Below are 10,973 nucleotides of genomic sequence, written 5' to 3' on the forward strand. Positions count from 1 at the left end.
TATATTTTAAAGACATCGCTAACGGAAGAGGAAGAGAAGTAAGAGGAATCAACAGTACATACTGTATGTAAATGTATATGATGTATGTTTTGCAACACTACATGTGTTTATGTATGTACTTGTAGAGGCAGTCGTACAAGAGCCAAGGATTACGCCTGGGCAAATTTGGTTTCTTCTGCATAAACTCCCTTAAATACACATAAACTATATTATATATACTAGCAGACGGTTAAAGATCTTTCTTGAGCAAAGAGATCGCCCAGTAGAAAATGTTAATCCCTGTCAAACAAGCTCTTCACGTCTGTCCACAACTGGCCGTGGAGGGGAGGAAGAGAAAGTGAATGGAGCGTGTGACCAATAAGAATCTTAATGATAAGATGCTTATCAACAGCAAGCGCAACAGCAACAAATAAGAAAATCACTATAAAACAACATCCGAAAAAAATAATAATACAAATAAAATATTAGAAACTTACCCAAAAGCAAACGAAGACGTTGCAACGTTGAAGTTGACGTTTTTATTTTCAATAGATTTTGTTTTCTTTTTGTTTTCTCTATCTATCTCTCGCTCATACACTCCCTCTCTCTCTCTCTCTCTCTCTCTTTCGCCGTTTTCGGCTTCTTTATGATGCAGCGCTGCAAGAGGAAATTACATATAAGCTGGCGAGGAAGCAGAAGAGCGAGAGCCAAAGGAAGAGGCATAGCAACAAGAGCAACAACAACAACAACAATGCAGGACATGAATATTTATTCTAATTGAAAGTTTTTGGCTGCCATTAAGCACACACACACACGCATACATGCAGCAAGTGTTATGTGCATGTGCGTGTGTGTGTGTGTGTGTGTGTGTAAAAGGGGTTTGTTGCTGCAGCGGCAAAAGTTGGCGCTTGCGTCACGTCAACAGCGCCGTCTGCAACATCAAATCGAATTTTCCAAAAAAAAAAAAAAAGAACCCAATAAAACAAATAAAAAGCAGAAGAAGAAAATGAGAAACCGAAACAAAAACAAAGAAGAGAGGCAAAAAAAAACCGACACGGCCAAATAGGAGAAGCAGACTAAGAGGAAAACGAGTTAAGGCGCAGACAGCAAAAGACAATGCTGCTGCTGCTGCCATCGCGTCCCAGTCGACGCCGCAGTCGCCGTTGTCGTTGCCGTTGCTGTCGGCGTCGCTGTCGCCACAGTCTTTGCTGCCGTCACTTGCTGCAATCAGCACAGATAAAAGCAGCCAAAGACAGTCAAAGCAAACGCAACAATAGCTGCCGCAGCGGCAGCCGCCACATTTTGTTGTCGCTGTTGTTGTTGTTGTTGCTGTTACAATATTTTGAAAATATTATTTGTTTACGCGCGTCTTGTTAACAGAGAGAAAAATCATCTAAAGTTTTGCTTGATTATGCCAGGCTTACGTTTCAATATTTTGACGCCTTTTAGTTGCGCCCGCGCATCTTCCAAAAACAAAAAAACAAAAAAAAAAAAACAAAAAAAACGGCCAACAACAAAAAAGCCAAGGAACACCACAAACTTTTTACACTAGACACCAGAACCGTAAAAAAAAAGCTAATAACACTTTGCAATATGTGTGCCAACCACTTGCGCCGAGACTTTAGTTGCAAGCTGCTGCTGTTTAATAATTACTTTATGTTAATTATTTCTTGATTTTGTTAGCAGTTTAGTTCTTAAGTTAGGACAACAGTGCAGCAGCTGTTGAGCGACACGAATACCGCGCGCAACGAAAACAAAATGAAGACTAACAACTAACGATAGCAATGTGATTGCAAGCGCAACGCCCCAAAATACCAAAAAACAACACTACAATAAAATACCGCACAAATATACCAAGTACGTATGACGACTGAAAGTGCGTATATGCCCAACAAATCAATTCTGTAAAAGAACGTCGTATTTGTTTTCTGAAGCATATAAAATTATTTAATATTAAATTGAATTATAACTGTTAGTTTAAAACATGCAAGAAATATATAAGGTCATACTGTCACACAGTGCTGCCAGACAAATTATATTTGTATACTAACAGAATGTATCTGAAGCTCACAATAGGGGGCGCCACTGCTTGCACTCGGTGGTTGTGAGCAATAAAATCAACGGGAAAAAGCGCTGCTACTGCTGCCCTCGCCGCTAATTTGTGAGAGTGAAACATTGAATGAAAACTAATATAAATAAACATATTGGGCACAGTATTACTATAGTATCGCGGGAGTGAACAAAAATGTGACAAACAATAGTAGTTTCAATTCATTTGAGATTTTGCAAGCTATTGCTTCTCGGCGAACTCAGTGTGCATTGAGAGCTTTCGGCCATTCAGTCAGCTGGGACGCATTTTTTTTTTTTCGTATTGTGTTTGCATTTGCCAAAAGCTGTGCTCGCTGTGTTGTCATCGTTATGTGTGTACGCATTGTTGTTGCCACAAAAGCTTTTTCAACTAATAACTGCTGCGCTTAATTTTCCACTTGGTGAATCGAATTGACACAGTTGCAATCAGAATCGAATTGAAAACAGCAAACGGCTGCACTTCATCCGCCATGATAGCCAAGTGACAAAGCTCGTTAATTTCTGAACCCCATTTGACTTGGTTAATTACGGTTCGATTTCAACGGGTACAGCTGCAATGTCAACGGAAAGCAATACGCCCGTGGATCCGCGTGTCCAGGTATTTGCCCTATATACATAGACTGCATCCCTCTATCCACTATTTCAATCGGCTAATTGGTTTACATTCCAGATTGAATTAGAAAAGCTCAACACAGCGACGGACAATATCAATAAATATGAAGTGGAGCTCGATGTGAGTTTTATTATTGATTTTTTTTTTTTTTTTTGCATTACACATCGTTTCTTATTTACTTTATATAACATTCACTGTCTCCCGTGCAGGAGGCGAAGTGCGAATTTAAGCGTCTGCTGGCGGAGAGCGTGGTGCGGATCAAGGCCGCGGCCCACAAGCTGGGCAACTCGATAGACGCCGCCAAACCCTACTACGAGTCGCGCATCTATGCCGCCCAGTTGGCCAAGGAGACACAGCTGGCGGCGGCCAATCATGAGAAGGCCAAGTCCATACACGCTGCCGCCAAGGAAATGGTCTATCTGGCCGAGCAGGGTCTCGGCGAGAAGTCCACGCTGGACACCGCCTGCCAGGAGATGCTCAGCCATGCGGCCAGCAAGGTCAATCAATCCCAATTGGAGGTGACCGACACGCGCAACGCCCTCAAGATGTGCCAACTGAAGCTCGAGGTGGCCAACAATCGCGTAAACAAGCTCCAAGGGCAGCTCAAGCAAGCATTACGCTCCTCCAGGTATCTAATTGGACTCCAATTTGACTCTTTTTTGATGCTCTGGCAGAGTGCATATTCAGTTTTAAATAGGGTTTTAACTGGTTTGAGAATTATTTGATTTGCATTTATTAAAGTTTATCTTATTTTTAGATTTATTGACGAAATTTTTGAATAATATTAATATAATTTCGTCAATAAATATTAATATTAATATATATATAATATAATATCTTTAATATTAATTATTATTATGTTAATAATTATGAGTATAAAAGAACTTGAAAAGAAGTTTTTAATGTTTGACAATTTTAAAATGAGAATAATCTGATAATATAATATTTATATTATATTTGAAAACTGCGAATATATATTATATTTTAATATATTATATTATAATATTTATATTATATGAAATAAGTTTATCCCAGTTTTCAAATATGTCAAATATAAATATTACATATAGATATTCGAGATATTTCATCTACATTCAATATGATTTATTTCAAATATATATGTAAATAATGATATCTAGACATTTAATTTTAAAAATATTATAATATAGTATACATATATAAGTATATATATATATATATATATATACATATATATACATAGATATATGTATTCATAGGACAAACCCAGGAGCTCATTTTGGATCCAAGAGCTTTTCAAGATAATTTGTTACTTATGGTAGTTACTATATACATATATATACATATGTATACATAATAAGCCTATCTTATATATAGATTGAATCCCCATATGATCATATTCCAATTCGATTTAGTTGCCACTCTGCCAGAACATCTCTTGGTTGATTTTTTTTTGTTTTTGTATTTTTAGTTTTTGGTTCTACTTTCGGTTCTATTTCGTTCTCTTCTTTTGGTTTCTTCTTGTTTCTTCCTCTTCTTCTTCATAGATTGCAGCTGCGGCGCAATTTACTTTTGTTGAGATACTTTAGCATTTTGCACGCTTTGTATTGTATCCAGTGCTCGTGAGTATGCGCTGCTCACCTGCCGCCAATGCCACGCCCACTAATCTAGCTGATAATCGCTCGTTAATGCAGGCCCTACTATGAGACGCGCGCGAACTACAACGGACTGCTGAAGGCGCAAAAGCTGCGCGTCAACGAGCTGGAGGCCAAGGTCAGCGCCGCCAAGTTGACCTACAACGAGGCCCTGAAGAATCTGGAGCAGATCTCCGAGGATATACACAGGCAGCGGCAGCAGCGCAACAATTTGCTTAACTACGAGGCAATGCTGCGCCAGGTGGATGCCATCGATTCCCAGCAGCAGTCGCAGCAACAGCAGCAGCAGCAGCTCCAGGCAGAGTCGGAGCAGCTGCAGCTGGATGAGCCGGAGGAGGAGTACTTACGCATGCCCGATCGGCTGGGCAGCGGCGCCAGTTCGCCGCGCCAGAGGCACCCCGATCCGCACGACTGTCCGCATCTGCTGCACGACTTCGAGACGGTGTTGACCTTCCCACAGAAGCTGGCCGGCGGCATGCACAAGTCGGCCAGCACCAGCGCCACGGATGGCGACAATAATCTGTTCGCCCAGGCGCAGGGTCTGCGCGGGCCGTACGAGGTGAAGCCGCGCTCGGAGTCGGGCAGCAGCTCGCTGGCCTCGGCCTCGGCTTCGGCATCGGCATCGACGTCGGCCCCGCCGGCGGACAACGACATCGATCAGTGGACGGAAATACGGCTCTCGCACTCGGACAGCACCAGTTCGAGCTATTCGAATCAGTCGCTGCTGGAGCAACAGGCTCTGGATGGCGCCGGCAGCCTGGGCGGCCACGGTTTGGGCTATGGCCTGGGCGGCCTGGATGCGGATGCACAGTCGCAGCACTCCACATCCTCGTCGGATGAGCCCAAGCGCAAAGTGACCTGCACGACGATATTCCAGGACGATAGCAGCGGCATTGGCATCGGCATCGGCCTGGCCGGCCAACAGATGAGCCGCAAACAGAGCCTCAGCCAGTGGCTGTCGCGTTCGAATAGCTTCAAGAGCAGCGGACGACGGCAGAGTCTGGATCTGTTGATCGATGCCGGCGACAAGGTGAAGGATGTGTTTAGCTACGGCTTTCAGAAGGTCGGCCGCAGTCTGGAGCGGCGCAATAGTGAATCGGAAATGGCCAACGATGGCGGCGAGACGGATGCGCTGCTTGCTGCAACAGCAACAGCAGCCGCAGCCGGTGCAGCTACAACGACGACGACAGCGACGGCAGCGGCAGCGGCAGCGAATGCCTCAGCTGGCAGCAACAATAGCAGCGGCAGCGGCAGCAGCAGCGGCGGTGCCGGCGATTTCTTTTTGTTTAGCAGGTCAGTAGATGGCAGCGGACGCAGCGCCGCCGGCGTCAACGTCGGCGTTGGCAGCAGCCTACTCTGCACGCTGCAGAATCGCCTGACAAAGCTCATTTGATCAAATCGGACAAGAAATCAAACAGATCGATAAACGATAAACCGATTTACCGCCAAACTGCTATTCCAAATTCAAACTGCACTCACTCAAAAAAATTACAAAAAAAACTAAAAGAAAAAAAACAAAACTCCCAAATGCTTCAACTACTGCAAGAACTAATAATAATCAGCTACTGCAATTAACTAAATTCCTAAATGCTCGATAACAAAAAGTAACGAATTGGCTGCTTTAATTTGGTATATTTGCTCTTTCAACACACAAATTCGATTACAACAATCACAAAAACAACAACTACTACTACAGTAATAACAACAATCAATCAATCAATCAACCAACCAACAACAACAACAACAAATACTACTACAACTACTACTACAATAACAATCAACTAACCGCATTGCACGCACGCACGCTTCTCAAAAACAAAAACTAAAAACCAAAGTCAAAAATCTACTTTTAACAAATTTGTATGTACTGCAAATACTTTTTGTTTGTGTGTGTGTGTATGTGTGTGTATGTGAGTGAGTGTGTGAGTATGTGCATGCGTATGTATGGGAGTGTGTATATGAGAGTGTATGTATGTATATCTGTGTGTATCAGTGTGTTTTGGCATCATGAAATAACTTTTATTTTTCTTAATTTGCAATATATATTTTGGAATTGAACATATGCCAATTTAATTTTAATTTTTTAATTTAATTGAATTTAATAACAACATAATTTGAAAGATTTATATTGAAACTTAATTATTCATAAAAAAATCATGTAATTAAAAAAAAATTTGTTATTTATTTGTTTATTTTTTATTTTTATTTTTTTAATATATTGAAATTGTATTATGAAATATAATTAAGTTTTTATATATATCTTTCAAATTATATTATATATATCATTTGTGATATTAAATACTTTACTTTTCAATTTCAATCTATTCAACTGAATTTTTTTAGTATTCATTATTTTCATGTTCAACCGAAGTGAATGAGCATAAAGTTATTTCAAGAAACCAAATGCACTTATCGATGTGAACTAGTTGCTGATTTGTAATATTTCCTTTTTTTCGATTCGATTCATTAGATTTCATTAAGCATAAATTTTCATGCATCCATTCTGCTTAAAACTTTGCCAAGCTTCTGTCTCTATCTGTACATCTTTCTCGCTATCTCTCTCTCTCTCACACACTCTCTTGTCTCTTTCCATCACATTTGCGCCTACTTTAATCTGTTGTCTTTGGCTATCTCTGTTTTTGGTGTTACACAATTACAACAACAACTACTTTACAGATCCTCAGAACCCAAAGAATTACTATCCGATGAGCAGGTTGAGAATTTGCTATTGAATCACATGGTTGATGAGCACGGCGTCATCATTGTGGAGGAATTAAAGTCACCAACGGCCGCAGCACTCACAACCCGAACATCGGCAGCAACAACAACACCAACTAGCATACAGCAACAGCAACGAGCTGCTTTATTATTTTAAGCCTGAGCTATAATAGCTAAAATTCGGAGCTGCTGCATATACCATTTCCCAAGCAATTAGTAAGAGGCGTACATATCACTTGACATCATTCAATCCACTGTGAGGTGGATCGGCAGGAGCTGCCCGAGATCATTCAACTGCTTTCTTTTAACGCATAGCTTCTCGCTATGCTCTAATCCTAATATGTGCAATAATGTTGTTTAGCGTACAAAGTCAAACAAAAAACAAAAACAAAACAAGTTACATTTTATGCTGTTCTGTAATTGAATTAACTAACTAAAGCTAGTCATAGGCAAAATGCATACAAAAAGAATCAGTTAGAACAGAAATATATAAAATTAGCAACAAAAAAAAAACACACACAATTCAAAAGAGATAAACCGTAAAATACAAAATAATTATAGAAATTATACAGAGTACGTTATAAATATACATACATATTAATATTGACTTAAATTGTTTTTTTTTTTTTTTTAATTTGCCATCAAGTAAATTATTTAAATTAACGTTTTCCTATCGATAGAACAAAGCACACACATCGATAATGTTTGGTGTACGATTTTTACTTGGGCAGTGAAAAAGAAAACAGCTTTTGTAAGTGAGCAGCTAACTGCATGAGTGCGATGCTCGTTTTATATATTATTTGTGACTTTAATTGTATACGAAAAATAAATAAATGGCGTTAAAACTATGACATAGTATTATATTTCAGCTAGTTATAAATTCTAAATGACATCTTATATTATTTCTGAATACACAAGTTGGGTTGGCAAGCGAGGGATGGGACTTGATATTCCTATCGTATATTTCGCAAATACACTTGTCACATTCATTCATATCGATACCAGTAATCGAACTGTTGTGCATCGCTATTGAGCTCCAAGATATTCCAAATAAAAGCAAAAGGCAATCCGCTGCCAAATTTAGCAACTGCAGCACATTTCACACGGCTGCATCAAAGTGAAAAATGAACGTGCTTCCGGTGCTTTTGCTCCTGCTAATGCAGCAGCTAACAGCCGTACCGCTGGCCCAAGCGGATCAAATAGCAATTGGAACTCCAGCTATTTCCAATGCAACCAAACTATCCATGGTTGGGCCAAACAACAGCACCAGTAATGCAACAACTTTGAACGAAGCTAAAAGTGCTAACGCATCATCATCAGGTATGTGTATTCGCGTTCTCAGATATACAATTTATACATTATTAATATACATACATACAATTTGTATGTCATAAATCTTGACAGATATAGCCCATCCATTGCCAGTGAACAAACCGGTCAAGGTCAACGCCACGGCGGATCAATCTCCGGTGCTAGCGCGTGGCGTTACCTATACGGACAGCGCTACTGTGGTGAAGCTACCAGCGTCCACACCAGAGCCGCAATTATCTAAAGCATCGAATACGACAACAACAACAATAACGCCGATAACAAAACAATCCAAATCAACGACCAAGACGGACAAAATAGTGGCCGATGGCGTATCGCTGAGTGACATCAAGAACAACAACGGCAACGGCAACGTCAATGGCAATGGCAATGACAGCAAGAACAATAGTAATAATAATAATAATAGCAGCAGCAGCAGCAGCAGCGGCACCACCGTAACTATCAATACAACAACAGCAGCTGTTATCAATGGCACAGCCACAAATAGTAGCAGCAGCAGCAGCAACAGCAGCAGCATCGCCGCTACGCCAACATCAACAACTTCTACTTCATCAACAACTACTACTACAACCACAACAACAACCACATCCACGACAACGACCACAACTACTCCAAGTACCACAACCACAACCACAACCACAGCTCGTCCCAAAAAGCCAACCGTCACCAGCAGCATGGCGAAACAAATTGAGGGTGAGAAATTGGATATGAGTGCTCTCAACGGTGGCAGCGTTGCACCGCATGTCTTGCCCGTGCAGCAGATGAGCAGCAGCCTGGTGAATCGTGGCGAGAACGAATACATCGTGCCCATCGTAACCGTCATGCTGGCTGTGCCGCTGGCCATAGCCGTATTCATTGTGGGCTACAGGCGCTTCCGTGATCTATGGACAACGCGTCACTACAGACGCATGGACTTCCTGGTCGATGGCATGTACAACGATTGACGAAGGCGCCATCAGCAGCATCAGCATCAGCAGCAGGAGCTGGCTGCAAGTGACGGCGGTGGAGGTGCTGGAGGTGCCACGCGGCTGCCGTAGCGCAAACGAATTTGATAAAGCACAGCAAATAATTGGAAAGATTATTAATTGTTAAGATATTATTATTATTATCATTATTATTCTTATTATTTGATTTCTGCATGGAATGCAAAAACAGAAGCAATGAGCGAGAGCCACACTGTGGGCGAGAGTGAGAGAGGGAGCGATTGATACGCGGCGCATGTCATAACGGGGCAGCGGCACAGACTAAATATACACACATACACACACACACACACCCACACACATTGCTCAGTCAATTAAAACATTGAGAATATTTGTATAGCTGTTGTTTGTGCGTGTATGCGTGTGTGTGTGTGTGCAAGAGTAATTTCCAAGAATATATATACACATATATAGTATATACCCAGCGGCCAAATCGAATATGTTGATAAGATTCAAGCGTAGCGCAAAGCAAAACAAAAATTAAAACGTTAAAAACTCATTGAATGAAAATATTGCCAGCATTTGATTAATAGCTTCACATTTAATTTCTGCATTTTCTAATATCAATCTATATACAATTATAAATATATATATATAGATATATGAATGTATGTCTCCGTATATAGCTATACGTTTATACTACCTTTAAACTATGCAACAAAGTTGTAGAAGGAATATTTCAATACTTAAGGCGCAATTAGCAATCAATCATAAATTATACTATACAAATCTTATTGTAAACCATTTATATATACATATATGTATATGTATATTATATATAACCAAAATGTGCCTTACAGCTCTCAATAATGCTGTATCATATATACACACATCTATCTGTATCTGTTCGGTAACAATATCTTATAGACTTTCAGATCTGGCAAAGTAATTGATCTACGAACCATTAAAAACAAATATAAAAACAAAACAGAATTGGATTTAGCCAGCTGTATAAAGAGAACATTATGGAAAGAAAACAAAAACAAAGCGCGCATTTATTGCATAATAATTTGTTATAAACGAAACTATTACAATAAAGCAAATGCAGTGTAACCAATAATAATAAAGTAGAACCTTGAGTCAATTTGCCTTCGGGCAGCATGAAACATGCGTAACACGCATCGAGAGTCCAACAACAATAACAACAACAACACAAATTGTATACAACAAATGTGAAATGCATTGGCAAAACGATTTTGTTCTGCGAAAATAACACGCACTGTGCCAAAACACGAAAAATATAATCTTCAAACGAGCTATTGCCTATATCAGATATTACTTATTGGCTATTAGAAGTCGACAAAAAACAAAACCAATTGCAATTTGTTATAGATATATCAATTATATGTTACTATTAAACCAAATGATTATCATTTATCTCGAATCATTTATTTCAAGTTTCATTTATTGGAATATTTATTTTACCCCTCTCTCAGACAGCAGCGCCTCTCTATGTGATTCCCACAAATTCAAGCAAGTGTGATATCAAATTGATGCAGCTGCTAAAGCTGACAAATGCAATGAGAATTACAGAGAAAGGCGCTACTGATAGTCAGTATACTAAAGGGGAAGGCAAGAGTAATTCAACTGAAAAACCAAATATTTTTAGCCCCAAATGTATATGCCCCA

At 40.0% G+C, this 10,973-nt stretch overlaps 3 protein-coding genes across 13 annotated transcripts in view; 2 read left to right on the plus strand and 1 right to left on the minus strand.

Moving 5' to 3' along the window:
- rut (adenylate cyclase rutabaga) overlaps positions 1-1,746 on the minus strand; it is a 45,247-nt gene extending 43,501 nt beyond the window's left edge. For 5 of the 10 annotated variants that reach the window (XM_089475708.1, XM_089475710.1, XM_089475709.1 and 2 more), the window contains exons 1-2: positions 1,404-1,737; positions 477-636 (exon numbers count right to left, since the gene is read on the minus strand). The gene's annotated coding sequence lies outside the window, so the exon portion shown is untranslated. Of the gene's footprint in view, positions 1-476; positions 637-1,342 lie in introns of all 10 variants that reach the window. The other 5 variants (XM_089475705.1, XM_089475704.1, XM_089475703.1 and 2 more) reach the window with 5 other exon arrangements.
- A 319-nt stretch (positions 1,747-2,065) lies between these two features.
- On the plus strand, positions 2,066-7,639 carry LOC108619144 (uncharacterized). Of its 2 annotated transcripts, XM_018015511.2 has the most exons (6): positions 2,066-2,665; positions 2,738-2,800; positions 2,890-3,308; positions 4,207-4,281; positions 4,354-5,607; positions 6,991-7,639. In XM_018015511.2, exons 1-6 carry the CDS (start codon positions 2,624-2,626, stop codon positions 7,187-7,189), a joined length of 2,052 nt encoding a protein of 683 aa, XP_017871000.1. In that variant the 5' UTR covers positions 2,066-2,623; the 3' UTR covers positions 7,190-7,639. The 2 variants fall into 2 exon arrangements, with proteins under 2 accessions (XP_017871000.1, XP_017871001.1); XM_018015512.2 differs by lacking the exon at positions 4,207-4,281.
- Positions 7,640-7,911: 272 nt separating this feature from the next.
- Positions 7,912-10,728, plus strand: LOC108619148 (uncharacterized). The gene is made up of 2 exons (XM_018015516.2): positions 7,912-8,352; positions 8,437-10,728. The coding sequence occupies exons 1-2, from the start codon at positions 8,157-8,159 to the stop codon at positions 9,303-9,305; spliced, it is 1,065 nt and encodes a 354-aa protein (XP_017871005.2). The 5' UTR covers positions 7,912-8,156; the 3' UTR covers positions 9,306-10,728.
- Positions 10,729-10,973: the final 245 nt, after the last annotated feature.

This window comes from Drosophila arizonae, chromosome X (genome assembly GCF_054131065.1).
Source record: "Drosophila arizonae isolate 15081-1271.41 chromosome X, UAZ_ARI_1.0, whole genome shotgun sequence".
Classification (NCBI taxonomy): Eukaryota; Metazoa; Arthropoda; class Insecta; order Diptera; family Drosophilidae; genus Drosophila; species Drosophila arizonae.